This window comes from Zootoca vivipara, chromosome 12, assembly GCF_965207765.1.
Source record: "Zootoca vivipara chromosome 12, rZooViv2.hap1.1, whole genome shotgun sequence".
Taxonomy (NCBI): domain Eukaryota; kingdom Metazoa; phylum Chordata; class Lepidosauria; order Squamata; family Lacertidae; genus Zootoca; species Zootoca vivipara.
The window spans coordinates 14,973,131-14,994,359 of NC_142595.1; the positions used below are offsets into that span (position 1 = coordinate 14,973,131).

General features: G+C 45.3%; 1 protein-coding gene across 1 annotated transcript; it reads left to right on the forward strand.

Moving 5' to 3' along the window:
• The first annotated feature begins 4,647 nt into the window (after nt 1-4,647).
• LOC118094586 (vomeronasal type-2 receptor 26-like) lies at nt 4,648-20,562 on the forward strand. The gene is made up of 7 exons (XM_088655805.1): nt 4,648-4,654; nt 9,408-9,651; nt 11,701-11,983; nt 12,498-13,361; nt 14,143-14,370; nt 17,227-17,353; nt 19,667-20,562. Exons 1-7 carry the CDS (start codon nt 4,648-4,650, stop codon nt 20,560-20,562), a joined length of 2,649 nt encoding a protein of 882 aa, XP_088511931.1.
• The last annotated feature ends 667 nt before the right edge of the window (nt 20,563-21,229 follow it).

Here is a 21,229-nt window from a genome sequence, read left to right on the forward strand (position 1 = left end):
ATTAGAGAAAAAAATAATTTTAGAGGCGGGGCATTTAAAACCAACCAACCAACCAATTTTCTCCCCTTTCTTGATGTTTCCCCGGGTTTGTTGTGTCATGGTTGATACTTCACAAATTGTAAGGGGGAGGGATTACAGAAACCCCCCCATCAGAAGCAGCCCGTCTCCAAGCAGTCATGAGAGCGAGGGGCCTGAAGGGGTGAGTCAGGAGACGGAGAAGGAGTGCCAGGGCTCTGGCAGCACTGGAGAGCCCCTGCTCCGCAGGCAGGAAGAGAGAAAGGCGGGAAAAGTGGACAGGAATAGGGCAGACAGAAGACCCGTACCTCCGACGCCGGAACTGAGAAAGAGAAGGAAGGGGAGGTGCTTCTCAGTTCCGAGGCTTTTATGCTGGTCGAAAACGCGGAAGCATTTAGTGCAGGAATCTGACTCGAGCGGGTAGACATGAAATGAGCAATCAGTTACACTGTAAATAATGTGCACCAATAAAAACGTCTGAAAGACAAGCATGTGGACGGTCGTTACTCAAGAGTAGTCACAACAAACCCTGACACAAATGGTACCGGAACCCTGATGTCCTTTCACAGACCATCTCAGGCTACAGTCTTACAATTAATTGGCAATAATATCCTTGGAAGTTACTGCAGTTCACTACATGTATATGGGATTGCAGTTTTAATAAAATATTCTAGTATACATTGTACACACAATATTTACTCACGACATATTTGCGTTACCCTACATTTAGCAAGGGGAGATTTATTCCGAAGTGACGTGTTGTGTATTGAGTCAAAGGATTTTATATCTGTATTATTGTTGTCTGTATTGCATTAGGATAAAGTAACTGCCTTTTGGTTCCAGAGGGTACAGCTACTATTGGTTCATTTAAGCTGCTGTATTTGGATCCTCTGTCTTATTGGTTCCCTCCAAAAGGCAGCACTGTGATTGCCTGATATTGTTCCCTCCAAAATGTATCCCTTTCTAGCTAGTTCCCTGTCCCTATAAATGTAGCCTTCCTGCCCTCAGAGTCAGTCTTGTTCACTTTAATAAAGAGCTGTTACTAGAGAACTGTCTCCAGCATGTTATGTCAAGAGAGCTGAAATCACAAACCCCACGTCACAACAACTGGCGACGAAGGTGGGATCCGGAATGCTGAGGAGCGGTTAAACACAGCCCTGCCTCAGAGTCCGGATTGCAGCGTAGAACAAGACTCACTGGCCAGCTGAGAAGACGACCCTGCCCGCTAGGACAATGGAGAGTCCAAGGGTATTGGAGCCCTTCCAGCCATCAGAGCCCCACACGTGGGAAGACTACGTCGAACGCTTCGAGTTCTTTGCAGTGGCTCAAGGGATCACCGATGCCAGCAAAAGAAGGGCCACATTCCTGAGCTACTGTGGGCCCGAGACCTTCAAGCTGGCCAAGGCATTACTTGCTCCAGCGAAGCTGAGTGAGACATCTCTCAAAGATATTCTTGCCTGCCTAACAAGCCACTTGGCGCCTACTGAGACCAAGATGGCCTGGCGGATGGAGTTCCGTAAGAGGCAGCAGCATGCTGGGGAGTCTGTATCCACATTTCTGGCTGAACTCCGGAAGCTCGCTCAGCACTGCGGCTTCCAAAATCTGGAAGAGACTCTCCTGGATCGGTTTATTGGTGGTCTGAGCAGCAAGAAAGCCAGAAGACGCATCGTGGCTAAAGAAGAGGTTACCCTTGCTTCAGCCTTGAAGGAGGCCACCGCCACAGAGAATTATGAAAGAGAGGAGCTTGATGCCAGTCGCAAGGCCACTAAGCCACAGACAGAAGTTGCGCATGCCATAGACGAGCTAGAGGCTACTCCGAGCCAGAGCCCAGTCCGTGGGGTCGAGTTGGTGCGTCAGGCCTGCACAGTGCACAACGATCGCCGAGGCAGTTGCCCAGGTTGTGGCGGAAACCATGAGCGGAAGAGTTGTCGTTTCAGGGATGCTATGTGCCGGACGTGCGGAAAGACGGGTCACATCGCCAGGGTCTGTAGATCGGCGGCGGCGGGAGCGACAGGAGCACCTAGACTGGAGCATCGCAGACCGCCCACAGCAACTCGTTTTCTAAAGGACTGCCGCTACATAACGGAGATCAACGGGAGGGCCGTGCAGTTTCCAGCGCAAGGCAAGGCACACGTCAAGGTGAAGATTGAGGGTCAGCAGTGCGACATGGAGGTGGACTCCGGATCTGCATTCACCATCGTGTCGGACCAGACCGCGAAGACATTCTTCCCCAGGGGTAAGTTGCCCCCTCTGGAGCCCTTCCCGGCAACCTTGCAGTCGTACTCAGCAGGCCGCATCCATGTTATGGGAATGTGTGCCGTGAGAGTACAGTTCCGGGACAAACAGGCTGTACTCAAACTGGTGATTGCGAAGGGCAGTCGCCCCAGTCTCCTGGGCACTGACTGGTTCCCCGCCCTGGGACTGAGTATCTCAGGGCTTAATTCAATCCAAACCTGCCCTGAGATGAGCGAGGCATTATGCAAGGAATTTGCTGGTCTCTTTAATGGAAAACTGGGTTGTTATAAAGGGCCCCCAGTTGACTTCGAGTTGGACCCCGGGGTGGCCCCAATCCGACTCAAACCAAGGCGAGTGCCATTTGCACTGCAACCCAAGATCGAGGCAGAGCTGGATAAATTGGTCAAGCAGGGAGTTCTCTCACCCGTGGACTCTGCTAAGTGGGAGACTCCAATCGTCACGCCCCTTAAAGCAAATGGGGAAGTCAGGATATGTGCAGATTACAAATGTACTATCAATAAGGCACTCAGGGGAAACTCATACCCCATTCCAGTCGTATCACATCTGTTGGCTAAACTGGCTGGGGGCAAGGTGTTCGCCAAAATTGACCTGGCACAAGCTTACCAACAGCTGCCAGTAACCCCACAATCTGCGGAAGCACAGACTATTGTCACACATAAAGGGGCGTTCAGAGTTAACAGATTACAGTTCGGAGTTTGTGTGGCCCCAGGGATTTTTCAAGGGCTCATGGAACGCCTGTTAAGAGGTCTGCCGGGGGTCTTGCCATTTTTTGATGACGTTTTGATTGCTGGAAAAGACCCACAGGAACTGGTTGCGCGTGTCCGTGCAGTGTTGCTCAAGTTCAAGGAGGTGGGGTTGCAACTGAAAAAAGAAAAATGCAGTTTTGGGGTGCCAACTGTGGATTTCTTGGGGTTTAAAATTGATGCATCAGGCATCCACCCCACAGATGCTAAGATTAAGGCCATCATCGAGGCACCACGACCACAGAACAAGACGGAGTTGCAGTCATTCCTGGGACTTATTAACTTTTATCATTCGTTCTTACCCCAGAAAGCTTTGGTAGCTGAACCATTACATAGACTTTTGCAGAAAAAGAATGTGTGGCGATGGGGGCGGGAGCAGCAGAAGGCTTTTGACTCCTTGCGAGAAATGCTGAGTAGCAGGAGCGTCCTTGCTCATTATGATGAGTCGAAGCCGCTGGTCCTGGCATGTGATGCCTCTCAATATGGCCTGGGGGCTGTGCTGAGTCATAGGGAACCGGATGGGTCGGAAAAGCCCATCTCCTTCTATTCCCGTACGTTGTCTCCCACGGAGCGCAACTATGCTCAAATTGATAAAGAGGCACTGGCAATTGTGTCAGGAATCAAAAAGTTCTATGATTATGTGTACGGTCGCCATTTCTCCATTGAAACGGACCACAAACCACTGCTAGGGTTGTTCAACCCAAACAAACAAACGCCACAAATTCTCTCCCCCAGAATGTTGCGTTGGTCAATATTCCTGAATGGATTCCAGTACACCTTGACCCATGTGCCAGGGAAACGGTTGTGCCACGCTGATGCGCTGAGTCGATTGCCCCTTCCTGGCGGGAGCAATGAGGATCCTGCTCCGGCGGAGCACATTATGATGCTAGAAACACTTCCGGGGGCTCCTGTAACAGCTACTGACATAGCTGAGAAAACGAGGAAAGATGCTGTTCTCTCCCGTGTGCTCACTTGGGTGGGGAGGGGGTGGCCAGGTGGTCCGCATGAAGAAAAATTCAGGCCTTATGCGACAAGGCAGCATGAATTGTCCATGCATAAGGGTTGTCTCCTGTGGGGAGATAGGGTGATCATTCCAGCACCACTGAGAAACAGGGTTCTTGAGACGCTTCACATGGTACACCCGGGAATGGTCAGGATGAAGTCGCTAGCCCGATGTTATGTGTGGTGGCCTGGAATGGACCAGAACATAGAACAATGGGTACGAACATGCAAGGCATGCCAAGAGGTGCGGCCAGAAGTGGCCAGAGCACCAGTCCACTGGTGGGAGCAGTCCAGGACTCCCTGGAGCCGGCTGCACATAGATTTTGCTGGGCCATTCCAAGGGAAGGTCTTTTTGGTTATCGTCGATGCATATTCCAAATGGTTAGAGGTGGCGATGGTCCCTAGTATGGCATCAGCTGCCGTAATCAAGGTGTTGAGGCAGCTGTTTGCAACCCACGGGTTACCTGAGACCATTGTATCAGATAATGGGGCAGCTTTTGTATCCCAAGAATTCAGGGCATTCTTGGCTGATAACTTCATAAGAGGGGTCACATCTGCGCCCTTTCACCCATCCTCCAATGGGCAGGCTGAGCGCATGGTAAGAACAGCCAAAGAATCCATTGCGCGCTTAATGGAGGGTAAGTGGTCGGCTCGGATTGCACGAATGTTATTTTTGCAGCATGCGAAGCCGTGTACTGCGACGGGCAAGTCGCCAGCCGAGCTGCTCTTAGGTAGAAGACTGGTAACGGTGCTGGATTATGTCCACCCAGATAAAATGCCAAACCGTAATTCAAGAGCAACCCCCCAGGCTGAGACTGACACAACAAGGTATCTCGCCCCTGAAGATCTGGTCTGGGTGAGGAACTATTCACGAGGTCCGCGGTGGGTGGCCGGTGTGATCACCCGGGCTAGTGGACCTGTGTCATATTATGTGACCTTGGAAAATGGGCAAGTTTGGAAGAGACATATAGATCAGCTGAGGCGCAGGGCGCTCAGCAGGGAGGAGTCAGATAATTCATCCCTGGCTAATGACGCACAGCTGCGAGACCAGAGTGAAGATGGCCCAGAGGTGCAGTCACCAGGGGCTTCAGCAAATGAACCAGGGTCTGCTAGTCCTCAGGATGACGAGGTACAGGTAGGGGACCCTGAGATGTCTGGGACTCCATCTGTTCCTGACGAAACCCCTATAGCAGCCCCTCCACCACAGGTAACACCCAATCCAGAACCTGCAACACCTGTTGTCAGGAGATCAAGTAGAAGTTGTAGGACCCCACAGTACCTGAGGGATTACGTCTGCTGTGCTCACTAGGGGGGGAGGGGTGTTGTGTATTGAGTCAAAGGATTTTATATCTGTATTATTGTTGTCTGTATTGCATTAGGATAAAGTAACTGCCTTTTGGTTCCAGAGGGTACAGCTACTATTGGTTCATTTAAGCTGCTGTATTTGGATCCTCTGTCTTATTGGTTCCCTCCAAAAGGCAGCACTGTGATTGCCTGATATTGTTCCCTCCAAAATGTATCCCTTTCTAGCTAGTTCCCTGTCCCTATAAATGTAGCCTTCCTGCCCTCAGAGTCAGTCTTGTTCACTTTAATAAAGAGCTGTTACTAGAGAACTGTCTCCAGCATGTTATGTCAAGAGAGCTGAAATCACAAACCCCACGTCACAACATGACGTTCACAAATGTTTGTTCTATTTCCAAATCCTTTTCCTCAGTCATGAGGCCAGGTCACTATGACAGCATAAAGACATTGTAGGAGTTACATGAAAATGCTATCAATAAGATACCTTATTTTACTATATTTTATTCTTATAATATATCTCATCATATGGTGTAGGGATGATAAGAAATCAAAGGAATTAAGATCAGCACTTTGGTTTGATCCACCAAGTGTTCAGAATATTTGTAATCGCCATGGAATTTCCTTCTCTAAATACACAGAATAATTTGTTAAATCACAACAATATTTATGTTGTATTCATGTTCCATGCACTGATGCACGGGCATAGCCAGGACTTTTGTTAGGAGGGCAGAACTGGCGTGATTAGACAGTTCGTTAAGTTGTAGTTCTGGTGAACCAGAGCAGCGCACGGAAACGCTGTTTACCTTCCCGCTGTAGCGCTACCTATTTATCTACTTGCACTTTGACGTGCTTTTGAGCTGCTAGGTTGCCAGGAGCTGGTACAGAGCAACGGGAGCTCACCCCGTTGCGGGGATTCGAACCGCCGACCCCCTGATTGGCAAGCCCTAGGCTCTGTGGTTTAACCCACAGCACCACCCATGTCCCTATTATGGTATTATGTTAACAATCTATACATTGGCGGTCAATAGGGATGGGGAGAAATTCTATTCACAATCTATCATATTGGCATTGCCTAAAACAATATGGGAACTGAAACAGAGCAAACTTTCAAAATTCACACTTAATGTAAATCTGCAATTCCATTCCCCAACCACACCATGTTTACAAAAATGCGTAGATGGGGGGGGGGGACGTTCATAAAGATGACTGCAAGTGAAAATAACATATTAAAGCCATAATATTACGAGAAATTGCTTGAAAAACTGTGTATATTAGTCCAAACTGCATGCAAAAATGAGTTTATTGTGGGAATTAGTCTCTAGTTTCTATTTGCAGAGTTCGCGCAATACGTTCCTGAGTCATTTGACCTTTAATTACCGTACTTTTCCGTGTATAAGATGAGGGGTTTTTTTACTCAAAAATAAGGTTAAAAATCAGGGGACGTCTTATACACAGACAGTGCATATACAGGACGGGCGATTGGGTGGGTGATTGGTGGTTGCTGCAAGGGCTGCTTAGGATTGGCTGCTGCTGCAGCAATTGTGTGTGCGATTGGCTGTTTCTGGCTGCAAGTGGGCAGACACTTGTTTTATTCTGCGTCGTGTGTGATTGGCAGTGTGGAATGAGTGATTTTTGGGGCATCCCCTCCAAAAAAGCTCAACAACTCTGGGCAAGATTTTCTTAATTTGGGGTCCCCAAAAGTAGGGGACGGCTTATACACGGGGGCATCTTATACATGGAAAAATACGGTAGTTCTCTTTTCCCAAGACAGCCTATATTAAAGTTTAAAGAACAAATAACTTTTACTTAGTGTGCTTGCAGTTGCAGATTAAATATACAATGCAGGTTGGTGATACTTAAATTGCTAAAACATCTTACATAGATTTGTATCCAAGACTGATTAACATTTACAGATTCTTACCTTCCAAGTCCCGGACTGCAGAATCCGGGACCGGCAGCCGTGTGACACTGGAAGTTGCGTCGACGTAACTTCCGGTGTCGCTTTGCCCTTCTATGGGCACCAAAAATGGCCGCCGCCGGCTTCGAAAGTCGCTTGTACACATGTCAGGAAGTGCGTTGACGCAACTTCCGGTGTTGCTCTGCCCATCTATGGGCACCAAAAATGGCCACCACCGACACCGGAAGTCGTGTTTATGCACTTCTGGACATGCGTAGATGCGACTTTTGAAGCCGGCGGTGGCCATTTTTGGTGCCCATAGAAGGGCAAATCGGAAAGAAAAAAATGGCCGCCGGCAGGAGAAAATAACGGAGAAAAACGGGAGACGAAGTTATATGGGGGACCACCGGAAAAAGGTAAGTAAAAACGGGGGTTTCCCGGGGAAAACGGGGTACTTGGCAGCTATGCAGATTGATTAATACTCTGAGGCAGACAACAGCACAACAGTTCATACCTGCTGTTCTAATTGTTAAGACTGTTCGCCAACTTCCATAAGTGTTCCAACTGAAAGTAACTGCTACAGAGTTTATGGCATCACAGAGTTCTACAGCTTTTGCAGTCAACCCTTTAAATATGCATTCTGGGTGCTCACATCCCACATTTATCAGAAGTTCACACTAAAATGATGGGGGGGGAATCATGATTTTTTAAAAATAAAAATGGTAGATCGCTACAAAAATGTGGAGAACTGAATTTAAGATGCGAAATACAGTGGAACCTCGGTTTATGAACACCTCGGTTTATGAATTTTCGGTTTATGAACGCCGCGGACCCATCTGGAACGGATTAATTCATTTTCCATTACTTTCAATGGGAAAGTTTGCTTCAGTTTATGAACGCTTCAGTTTATGAACAGACTTCCGGAACCAATTACACCCATGCTTCAGTTTATGAACGCTTCAGTTTAAGTACTCCGCGGACCCGTCTGGAACGGATTAATCCACTTTCCATTACTTTCAATGGGAAAGTTTGCTTCAGTTTATGAACGCTTACTCCGCGGACCGTCTGGAACGGATTAATTCACTTTCCATTACTTTCAATGGGAAAGTTCGCTTCAGTTTATGAACGCTTCAGTTTATGAACAGACTTCCGGAACCAATTGTGTTCATAAACCGAGGTACCACTGTATGAGAAACCAAGTGAACTGAAATGGACAGATCCTTCCGTCTCTGGTAGTCTTTCAGATTTTTAATTTATTTATCTTATTTATATCGTAACTTTGAATAAGCATTTCTGCTTTAAAAGCAGACTGACTGACTGATCTTTCCTTACAGGTAGGTAGCCGTGTTGGTCTGAGTCGAAGCAAAATAAAAAAAATTCCTTCAGTAGCACCTTAAAGACCAACTAAGTTTTTATTTTGGTATGAGCTTTCGTGTGCATGCACACTTCGTCAGATACACTGAAACAGAAGAGCCAGACCCTTATGTATATTCAGAGGGAGGGTGATGGGAATGGGTGATGGGCTGATAGGAGTGGTAAGCCTGTTGATGACTGTTAACGACTGTTAATGACTGCAATTGGTCTTGCAGGGGGGGGGGAAGCAAGGGCTGAGGTGCCAAAGAAAGCTTGATCATGTTTACCACTCCTATCAGCCCATCACCCATTCCCATCACCTCCCCCCTCTGAATATACATAAGGGTCTGGTTACTTCTGTTTCAGTGTATCTGAAGAAGTGTGCATGCGCACGAAATCTCATACCAAAATAAAAACTTAGTTGGTCTTTAAGGTGCTACTGAAGGATTTTTATTTTATTTTGATCTTTCCTTACTCCTTGTAGTTTACTCTGTGCGTACTTTTGTGGCCCCCATGAAGCGACCCAAATGGCTTTTGATGAAACATCACAAATATGTTTTCCTCCATTCTTCGGATCTTGTTGGCAACAAAGGCACCTAGTTATTACCGCATCTATAATTATTACACTGTCATGACTGTGGATAAGATCCCCATAGATTTCTAGAGAATACCAGCCAAAGTCTAAAGATGGGTATATAAAAAAAACCCCCTTCCTGCCATTTCAAGGAAGGGAGAGGTAGAGGCTGGGTTCCCACTTTTCTCTGGGAGAGTTGTAAACTTTATTGAAGAGTTCTGTTGTAGATGATCTGACATAAGTGAGATTAAGGGAGTCTGACTAGAAAGGGGAAAAAAACACATTTGCCTCAGTATGCTGGTGTTTATTGTGTCCATTCTCTTCCTTTTGCCACATACGGTGTGCCAACACACCTCTAGTTGTACTCTCAATTATCTGCTCAGGATCCCACATGAATACTACCAGCCTGGGGACCTCCTCATCGGTGCTCTTGCTTCTCACATCTTTGTTGCTCTGAACAAAGAAGACTTCCGTGGAATCTTAACTACCCACCAACTCCCTAATCTCTTGTAAGGACTCTGTACATCAAGTAGCCATAGGATTCTGACTCATTTCCCAATCCCATCCATGGTTCACTCAGAAGCAAGTCCCAGGGATTTCAGAGGGATTACTTTCAGGCAGAGGTGGGAAAGACATCTGCAAAACAAAGGAGTAAAGCATGGTAGCGAGGGAGATGGAAAACAGACAGGCAAAAGTGTTCAGACAAAAAGGCAAATAAGGGGGCCAGGAGAAAGCTGTTGAAAAGTATGCCTCGTGTGGAGAAAGTGGATCTATCTCTGATAATACTAGAACTTGGGTCATCCTCTGTAGAATAATGGTAGATTCAGGAAAGACAAAAGAACGTTGCTCACACAGCATATAGCAAAACAATGGAATTTGTTCCCATGAGATGTAGTGATGGGCAAAAAAAATGGATGGTTTTAAAAGAGGATTAGACATATTAGAGGGACGCGGGTGGCACTGAGGTCTAAACCACTGAGCCTCTTGGGCTTGCCTATCAGAAGGTCAGCGGTTCGAATCCCTGCGATGGAGTGAGCTCCCGTTGCTCTGTCCCAGCTCCCACCAACCTAGCAGTTCGAAAGCACGCCAGTGCAAGTAGATAAATAGGTAGCGCTGTGGCGGGAAGGTAAATGGCATTTCCGTGTGCCCTGGCTTCAGCACGTCTACAATGGTGTCACCTTGACTTAATTTCCCCCACCCCTAAATATTAAAGTTTTCACAATATAGTAAAATGCTATCTTGAACAAATAGAATCAAAAAGACAAAGAAAAAGAAAAGATAGAGGAAGAGGAAGAGGAAGAAGAAGAGAGATACGGAACATTAAGAATAACACCAATAATAATCACAATAACACACAAAATTCCCAGCTCTCACCTGAAGAATCTTTCCCCTTCCTCAGCTCTATACCCTGAGGACAACTCACTGACCTTTCTTGATTTAAGAGTGAGTGAATGGGATAATACATTGTAGATGAGATGTGGGGCCCTTCTCTGTTTTGAATGGATTTCTGTATTTTAGAATTTCTGTTTTGTTGGAAGCCGCCCAGAGTGGCTGGGGGAACCCGGCCAGATGGGCGGGGTATAAATAATAAATTATTATTATTATTATTATTATTATTATTATTATTATTATTATTATTATTAAACATTGAACTGCGCCTCAGAATTGTTCAAGGTGAGGAGTCTTAAAAGCTCACCTCTCCATTGAGGTAGAAAACTAAAAGCCTGAGGCTAGGAGAAATTGGCACAGCCAGCCTGATAATGCTGCTAGCTTGAGAAGGTTGAGAACGACTCACTTAAGGTACAGGTAGGTAGCCGTAGTCGAAACCAGGTGCCTTGTTTCGCTTAAGGTAGTCTACCCATTTTTCTTCATTTCAGTACTGCTTTGAACCAATAAAAAAGCTGTATCTGTTGAGAAAGGTTTTGCATATGTCTGTTTGTGTTTTCTGTTTTGGGATTTCACTATCAGTTAGGAGAAATGCCCAAGTCTGCCATGCCAAACTTCTGGGAGGCTTGAAAGAATTCTTAGGGAAATCGACCAGGGAAGCTCCGATGTCTGAGGCATGGGGGGGTCCATATATAAAAAATTATTATAATAATTAGGCATAATTGGAATGTTTTTGTTTTTTTTAATTTGGAATTGTATAAATAATTTGGATGCGATTTGATGTGATTTGTACTGGAAAATTTAATAAATAGATATTTTTTTTAAAAAAGAAAGAATTCTTAGGGAAATGGGAGGCAGCGAAAAAGGGTCACATTTAAGACTTCTTGTGGCTCAGAGTTCCACAGACTTTGAAATATGAAGATTAAAGAAGCACAAACATCCAAACTTGTGCTTCTACACAATGGGACTGAAGGAGCTGTCTCCCTATGGTGGTGGCAGTGAAGGCAATATTTCCCTTCAAGTTTCCCAGGTTATCAATATTATTTTGATGGGTAAAGGGTGCCATCCTACTCAGCAGATATTCTTGGAGGAGGAGCAGAATAGTGTGGAAATACTCTCACGAAGCATAGTGTATCCCTGAGGAGGTTTGTACCATAACATTCTCATTGCAGTGTTGTGCCAAAGAACTACCAACACCTCCTGGCCTTGGTGTTTGCTGTCAAGGAGATAAATGAGAACCCCAAGATCTTGCCTAATATTACATTGGGATTCCACATCTATGACAGTTACTTCAATCGAAGGGTGACTTACCAGGCCACCCTGGGCCTTCCCTCCACACATGTACCCAACTACAGGTGTGACCTCCAGAAAAATCTGATGGCAGTCATTGGAGGCCTTGACTTTGATACCTCCCTCGACATGGCAACCATCTTGGACATCTACAAGATTCCCCAGGTAAGATACTGACTTGGGGATGTCACAACTGTTTCACCATTATTATCTTTTCTCCTCGAAAGGTTTTTTTTTTTTACAGCTGGGAGAAATGTGTGACTGGTGTGAAAGGATAATCCCAGAATCATAGCTGTCAAGTTCTCCCTTTTTTTAAGGGAAATTCCCTTATGCTGAATAGGCTTCCTCGCGAGAAAAGGGAAAACTTGACAGCTATGCCCAGAATGTGGTCCTGTCTGGTTTGTTTATTCCTGAGGTTGCCTTGGTTTTCACCTGGGGTGTGTGTGCTGTGAGTGGGTCCGCAATGCATTGCAAATTTTGGAGAAGTGTGAATTTCAAAGGATAGCTGCGTTTAAGTTTACATATTCTTTGGGAAATGTAAATTAGTTAGATCTGCCTTTCCATGTGAAGTGAATAAAAAAATCATAATCCCCAGCCTTATTGCTGTCACTGCAACTACAGATGCACATACCAGATTTCTTTTACTAGTTAAGGAACATGCCCCTTTCTTTCCTTTTAGCTCACTTATGGTTCCTTTGCTCCAGAAGATCCTGGTCAAAGCCAATCCACTTCCAGCTATAGGATGGTGCCTAATGAAGCCCATCAGTACAGTGGGATTGTTGAGTTACTTCTGCATTTTGGTTGGACGTGGGTTGGGTTGCTTGCTGGAGATAATGAGAGTGGAGAAAGATTTACGCAGACCCTCCAACATCTGCTTTCCCAGAAAGGCATTTGCCTGGCCTTCTCAGAGAGGACTCAGAAAACTAGACATTTTGACGAGTATTTTCACATGCATCACCACTGGACCCGAATCTACCAGGTGATTATGGAAAGTAAAGCCAAGGTTGTCATTGTCTATGGAGAAACAAAGTCCATGCTTGACTTTCGAACCATGGTAGCACTAGGTGAAATGGGAGATGTGAAAAAGACACCGGAAGGTAAAGTGTGGATTCTGACAGCGCAGCTGGATTTCACAGCGTTGACCTTCCAAATAACATGGGACATGGAAGTCTTCCACGGTTCCCTCTCCTTTGCAGTTCATTCAAATGAGGTACAAGGATTCAAAAGCGTTCTTCAGGTCCAAAATCCTTTTGAGGCAAATGGAAATGGCTTTCTCAAGGAGTTCTGGGAAGAGGTATTTTTCTGTTCATTTCCAGGTTTTAATACAGAGGAGGCGGCCAGTGAAGCTTGCACTGGAGAGGAGAAGCTGGAGGATCTCCCTTCATCTGGTTTTGAGATGACCATGTCTGGCCACAGCTACAGTCTCTATAATGCTGCCTATGCCACAGCACATGCTTTACATGTCATGTTCTTGTCCAGGACCAAATACAGGGGAGTGGAGGAAGGAGGGATGCAGGAGCTTCAGAAGCTGCAGTCTTGGCAGGTAATGCCTTTGATGAGGTACAATTTGTTTGACATGAGCAGTAAAATGACACCCAGCAGTGTGTAAAACACGCTCTGGAAATCATTGTTGATTATGATCCAGCACTTTTGTTAGTCAACTCCTTTCTGATTCCCTTCCTTATTCAGTGCTACAAATTCTCATTTTAGCTCTGATGCATTTTCTTCATAGATTCCAAATCAGATTCATAGATTCCAAATCAGCTTCCAAACTAATCATTTATTCTGGAATTGCTTTCCTTTTTCGCTCATTCTTTCCCTACGCAATCGACATGTTCGTGTCTGTTCCATTCCTGTATGTGTGTGTTTGTCTGTGTGTGTGTTTGTCTGTGTGTGGTTTTTTTCTGTAGTGCAATATATTAAGACAACAACAACAACAACAACAACAACAACAACAACAACAACAACAACAACAACATGAAATGTGCTGCCCATTTGACTGGGAGGCTTGCAGCAAATTTTAAAACCACAGTAGTGCTAGAGTATTTGTTCAGGAATGTAAGCTTTTATTCGGACTTTGGGAGCTATTGTGTCTTAACTAAAAGCTTCTGACTCTTAGCCTTGTAATTGTTTCCTATTCTACAGGACCATTTATTTACTCTTATTTAAAAGATGTATTAAGCAGAGGCTGGATGTCCACCTGCCATGGATGCTTTAGCTGAGATTCCTGCATTGCAGGGGGTTGGACTCGATGACCCTTGGGCCCTTTCCAAATATATGATTCTAATAATAATTTAATTCTTTCTGCTTTTCTTTCAGTGCAGCTTCACCCCTTCCTTAAGAGGGTCTCATTTAACAACAGTGCTGGAGAAACAGTTTCTTTTGGTGAGAACAGGGAAGTAGAAGCTGGATTTGATATGACCAGCATGATCACTTTTCCAAATAACTCCTTCGTGAGAGTCAAGGTTGGAAGAGTGGATCTGGAGGCTGCCCCAGGTCAGGAATTTTCCATTGATGATGACAAAATAGTGTGGCACAGGAACTTTTCCCAGGTACGGCATAATTTCCACACCCACAATATACTGGAAAACACTATATTATAGTATAGTATACTTTAGATCATTAGCCCAGTGTGTTCCAAACAAAGTGTGGTACATCTTTGAAGCATGTGTGGAACTTGTAACCTATAGTCTTACCTTCCAAGTCCCAGACTGCAGAATCTGGGACCGGCAGCTGTGTGACACCGGAAGTTGCATCGACGTAACTTCCGGTGTCGCTTTGCCCTTCTATGGGCACCAAAAATGGCCATCGCCAGCTTCGAAAGTCGCTTGTACACATGTCAGGAAGTGCGTCGACGCAACTTCCGGTGTCGCTCCGCCCATCTATGGGCAGAAAAAATGGCCACCGCCGACACCGGAAGTTGCGCCTATGCACTTCCGGACATGTGTAGATGCGACTTTTGAAGCCGGCGGTGGCTATTTTTGGTGCCCATAGAAGGGCAAATTGGAAAGAAAAAAAATGGCCGCCGGCAGGAGAAAATAACGGAGAAAAACGGGAGACGAAGTGATATGGGGGACCACCGGGAAAAGGTAAGTAAAAACGGGGGTTTCCCAGGGAAAACGGGGTACCTATAGTTCACATTTTTTATTATTATTAAGCCAGTTGGCTTCAGCGTGTTTTTTTAACAGAAAGTAATGAATTTTGTGCATTTTATAGCTCAGGTGAGTGGATAGCTCAGGTGAGTGGATGGTTAGCCCAACGTTCTCTATAGGAGGGAGTCAAGACAGGATGTGAGCTGGGGTGGTGGTGGTGGTCACAATTCGGAGCCATGTTAATAACATACGGTTCCAAATCTCAATGAGGTTTCTACACATATTTGGCCATTCAGATGTTCTCACTCAGCACAGAAAGAGCAGAGCTGGAACAGGCACACTCAGCATGTATGAGGACATTGGGGGCAAGGCTAGTGAATACAAACTCTTGACCCCCGCTCTCCAATTTCAGCCTTCATGCTTAGAGCTCATTCACATTTCACTTTTCCCGTGTCTAAAAAGCACGGGCCCAAGACATTTTCTGCTTGACCCATACTTTCCAGGAACGGGTCTGAGATGTTTCCCATTTGCTCTGCTTTTTTCAGCAAAACACACTATTTATCACTGAACTGGAGCAAGCATCAATTGGTGGGAAACCTAATTGATGTTTGCTCCAATTCAGCAATAGAGCAGGTTTTGGTGCTGATCTTTAAAGCCCTAAACGGCCTCGCCCCAGTATACCTGAAGGAGCATCTCCACCCCCATCGTTCAGCCCCGGAAACTGAGATCCAGCTCCAAGGGCCTTCTGGCGGTTCCCACACTGCGAGAAGAGATGTTACAGGGAACCAGGCAGAGGGCCTTCTCGGTAGTTGCGCCCGCCCGGTGGAATGCCCTCCTATCAGATGTCAAGGAAATAAACAACTATCTGACTTTTAGAAGACATCTGAAGGCAGCCCTGTTTAGGGAAGCTTTTAATGTTTGATCTTTTATCATGTTTTTAATATTCTGTTGGGAGCCCCCCAGAGTGGCTGGGGAAGCCCAGCCAGATGGGCAGGGAATGACTGACTGAGTAAATAAATAAATAAATAAATATTCCAGGGGAAAGCAGCAGGAGAAGAGGAAGTGTGGACAAGCCCTGACTCTCTGAATGTTTGAAGCGGCTCAAAAGTGTTTGGCAGATTTGGAGGGTAGGATAGGATATTATTTATTATAATTATCCTTCCTCTTACTCACTCGTGTGAGTTTAGTTTCCAGTTAGCAGAGTTTGAAATTTACCATACCTTTGCAACATAAAATGGGATAACATCTGGGACAAAGGTCTTACCTTCCAAGTCCCGGACTGCAGAATCCGGGACCGGCAGCCGTGTGACACCGGAAGTTGCATCAATGTAACTTCCGGTGTCGCTTTGCCCTTCTATGGACACCAAAAATAACCGCCGCCAGCTTCAAAAGTAGCTTCTACGCATGACCGGAAGTGCATCGACGCAACTTCCGGTGGCGGCGGTGGCCATTTTTGGTGCCCATAGATGGGTGGGGTGACACCGGAAGTTGCGTCGATGCACTTCTGGTCATGCGTGAAAACTAATTTTGAAGCCGCCGGCGGCCATTTTTTGTGCCCATAGAAGGGCAAATCAGGGGGGGGGGAGGCCGCCGGCAGGAGAAAATAACGGAGAAAAACGGGAGATGAAGTGATACGGGGGACCACCGGGAAAAGGTAAGTAAAAACGGGGGTTTTCCGGGGGAAACAGGGTACTTAGCAGCTATGCAAAGGTTGCTTAACCTTGCTAGGAATTATCCAGGATGCTCCAGCAGACTGGATCTTCCCTTTGTTATTCCTTGAAACAAAATAAGCACAGAAGTCTGAAATGGAAGAATAAAATTATTGTTCGCCTACATAAAGCTTCATACTTGATTGAGCAGTAAGCAGCAATTGAAAAACAAGACAGCCAGAATCTGGAGTCTGTGCTCAGGAGAGCACAGAACTAGCATTCTTTCTCATCGGCTACATAGCATAGAAAGAGACTGAGCTCTGAGCAGGAAGGAAGTAGTAGTAAGGATTATTTTCCTATCATTACTTTTCCCACCAGGGAAAGCAAGGAACATGACCCCACTGAGTGCTCTCTCCATGCATTTACAGGAAGACTCCATGTGTCTTAACACTTTGCTTATCTAGCAACGCATGGTATTTTATTTTGGCTGCGTCACTGTTTCACACAAAAAGATGGACATTGTAAGCATGCTAAAAAAGGAGACTAGGAATGAGTCATTTGATCCTGAGTTTCGAATGAGTAGTTTCACATCTTCCGAATTCTGCCTAAAAAGAAACTGAAGTGAATGGTTGTGCGAAATTGTTTATGTGTTTACTCCAATGGGCAGGTTCCACCTTTATCTGTATGTAACCCCAGTTGTCCTCCTGGATCCCACAAGAAAAAGAAGGAGGGAGGGAAATTCTGCTGCTATGACTGTGCTCCATGTCCGCAAGACAAGATATCACCCCAGAAGGGTAAGTGACACAAGATATATACTTTCCAAACATTTGTCATATTGGATGTAGTGGAAGAAGTCAAAAGTACCTGATATTTATTTATCATTATTTTTATTTATTATTTAAATAAAGGCTATAATTTTTTCCAGTCTTAAATTCAATTCTCCACATTTCTATAGCAACTTGTGAATATATTTTTTAAACTATTCTCTTGAATATTTGTCAGCATTTGTCAGTGTAATTCCCCCCTCCATTAAACCAATTTTTGTATGCAGTTTTAAGAACATAAGACGAGACTGTTGAGTGAGGCCAGTGGCCCATTTAGTCACCATCTTGGCTATGAGTCCTGGAAGACTTCTATGCCAGCGTTTCTCAACCACTGTTCCGCGGCACACTAGTGTGCCGCGAGACGCTGGCTGGTGTGCCGCGACGTGCGGCGACGAGAAGGGCGATTTGCATTGTCACGTGCCTGGCGGCCGCCAATAAACTACACTGACCCGCCGGAAATGAAGCCGGCCGGGTCACGACGCGGTGCGAGCGCAGCTCTCAACAGCCACCACCACGGGAGGGTGGTTTTAGACAAACTTAAAGAAGCTGGCTGGATGAGCTCAACCTGAAACTTGCTGAGCAAAGGATTGTGCTGGCAGAGAAATCAGCGGCTTGTGAAGCCTTATTACAGGAGATTGCAACCAACACAGCAATTGGCAAGTGTTTCTTACAGTCATAATTATATAGTCAATATAGGGCAGCACAGAGTTAAAGTTTTTAACTTTTTAAATGGTGGTGTGCCTCGTGATTTTTTTCATGGAACAAGTGTGCCTTGGCCCAAAAAAGGTTGAGAAACACTGTTCTATGCTTATGATAATATTTTATTCCCTTGCTAATTATGCTGTTTTAAATGTGCATTTTATGTGACTTCTTTTAGTAATGTTTCCTTTAACTTTGCTGTGTTAAATGTGCATTCTGTAGTTGACCTCCTTTCTAATATTTTATTGTGCGGACAGGCGGAGACCCCGCAACCCCGGGCAACACCCGAGTGGAATAATGACTCAAGACAACCTGTTATGGGATTAAAATTTGGCCACAACTTTATTAAAACTTCAGATGTAGGGAGACCTTGGCTTAGGTATTGGGCATTTATCCCTCCCAATCCCTGGCCGGGGATCTGAGGAACATCAGGGTTATCCAGAACGTGTGGGGATTGGGCTGGCTCTGGAGAATGTCTGTTCAAGCAGACAGCCCACCCCACATTTTGCCGTCATTGCAAGGGAGAGCAATGATAACCTAATGGTGTATGGCCAATGCCTCCCCTCAAAACAACCCCTTTAACGGGGAACCCTGGGATCGCTGCCACGGGGGGGGCGAGGGTCATGACTTCACATCCCACGTCCCCCATTTAGGAAGATAGACTAAAGGATTCTGCCCATGGCCTGAAACTGCTGAAGTTGCGATGTTTTGCTATGGGGAAGGCAAAACCTGCCACTGCAGGAAAATTCCTTTCCGGCCTCTAACAGCGACCATAACTTAGCAGCGCCCACGTACCTGTGAAGAAGAGCTTAACCTGCAAAAGAAGGCTTAACTGAGGGAGGGCAGGGTGGGAGAAGCTTTGAAGCTGACTGAGAACTCTCAGGTGGGTTCCGCCCACTATTGTGTGGGCTGGGCGATCCCTCCCCTTACCTGGCCAACTCTCTCCTGGCAACGCCTCCCCAGCTGGGATTGGGTAACTGGCAGAGGTAGGCGGCTACCTCCAGGTGTCCAGCCTGGGGAGGGCGAATCCAGGCTGTACTGCGGGGAGACGCATGGGATTGGGGGGGGGGCTGCGCACAACCACGCAAAAGGCGCCCCCCCCATTTGATGTGGGGAGCGGTCATTTTGAAATCTTAAGATAATATGTATTTTGGTTTCCTGTTAATTATGTTGCTTTGAATGTATACTTTATATTGAACTTTCTTCAGTAATGTTTTGTTCTGGATTGTTTTACCTGATGTTTTAAAGGAGGTTGCAAACCACTTAGATTTTTTTCCTTTAAAATATAAAGTGGTATAGAAATTTGATGTTGTTGTTGTTGTTGTTGTTGTTGTTGTTGATAGCATGCTGTTCACAAAGTGGCCAACCAGATGCCTGTGGCAACCCCACAAGTTGGCCATGAGCACAACATCACTCTGCCCACCTGTGATTTCCAGCAAATGGTATTTAGAGGCATACCTGGGATACTTCCGATTTCATCCTAAGAGTTTCATATTGGCAGAATTTGTAGTTGCTATTTAACACATGATGAATCTGCATCTGCATCTGATCTGATCTTTTCCTTTTTTTATATTTTTACCTCAGACATGATTGACTGTGTTGGATGCTCAGAAGATCACTATCCAAACAAGGACAAAACACAATGCATTCCAAAGATAATAAGCTTCCTGACTTATGAAGAACCACTTGGGTTGAGCATAGTGTTTATTTCTCTCTTTTTCTCTCTGATTACCATTTTGGTTCTAGTAATCTTCATCAAACATCGGGACACACCCATTGTCAGAGCAAACAATCGGGACCTCACCTACACTCTCCTCACTTTCCTCCTGCTCTGCTTTCTCTGCCCATTGATCTTCCTTAGCCCTCCAGAAAGAGTGAGCTGCCTGCTCCGACAAATGGCTTTTGGCCTTGTTTTCACAGTGACTGTTTCTTGTCTGTTGGCCAAAACCATCACTGTGGTTCTGGCCTTTGTGGCCACCAAACCAGGATCCAGAATGAGGAAGTGGGTGGGGAAAAGACTGGCAAGCTCCATTGTGATTTCTTGTTCCCTTATCCAAGTGGGCATTTGCACTGTGTGGTTAGGAACTTCTCCCCCATTCCCTGATTCCGACATGCACTCTGTGATGAGAGAAATCATTCTAGGCTGTAATGAAGGATCAGTTGCCCTATTTTACTGTGTCCTGGGCTACATGGGATTTTTGGCCATTGTCAGCTTTGTAGTGGCATTTTTTGCCAGGAAACTGCCGGAGAGCTTTAATGAGGCCAAATTCATCACCTTCAGCATGTTCATGTTTTGTAGTGTTTGGGTCTCCTTTGTTCCAGTCTACCTGAGCACCAAGGGGAAATACATGGTGGCTGTGGAGATCTTCTCCATCTTGGCCTCCAGTGCTGGTTTACTTGGTTCCATCTTTGCTCCCAAATGCTACGTTATTATTCTGAGGCCTGACCAGAATATCAGAGAGCAATTAATTAGAAAGTGAATGAGAAAAAGCATCAGGAATATTATAGATATAATAGAGTATTTAAGCAAGAAGATTAACAAAAAAGCAGCATTTTTAATGCTCGATGCTGAGAAAGCTTTCGATAAAATCTCGTGGACGTTCTTGAAGAGTTGTATTATAAATTTGGGTTTTGGAAAGAGGATTTCAAGAGGAATAGGGGCGATTTACAACGTACAGAGAGCAAAATTAATTCTAAATAATAAAATAACAGAAGAGATACAAATACAAAGAGGTACGAGGCAAGGCTGCCCTTTGTCCCCGTTATTATTTATTTTGTGTTTGGAATTCTTATTAAAAAACTTGAGGGAAAAAGTTACGGTAAAAGGTATAAAAATGGGAAAGGATGTTCACAAAGTAAAAGCATTCGTGGATGACGTCATAGTCACTGTGGAGGACCCAATTGAAAGCATCCCGAGGGCTCTGGAAAAAATTAAAGAATTTGGTGAAGTAGCAGGGTTTGATATAAATATGCAAAAAACAAATTTTATAACTAAAAATCTGTCGAAAGAAGAAATTGGACAATTGCAAGAGAGAGGAGGACTGGAAGTGGTTAAAAAAACCAAATATCTGGGGATATGCATTACAAATAACACAAACAATTTGGTAAAGGACAATTATGTAAAAGTATGGAAAGAGGTAAAAATGA

Coding starts and splice junctions, on each gene's coding strand:
- LOC118094586 (XM_088655805.1), top strand. Junction 11,984..12,497: donor ACATCTACAAGATTCCCCAG/GTAAGATACTGA, acceptor CTTTCCTTTTAG/CTCACTTATGGTTCCTTTGC. Junction 17,354..19,666: donor CAAGATATCACCCCAGAAGG/GTAAGTGACACA, acceptor TTTTTACCTCAG/ACATGATTGACTGTGTTGGA.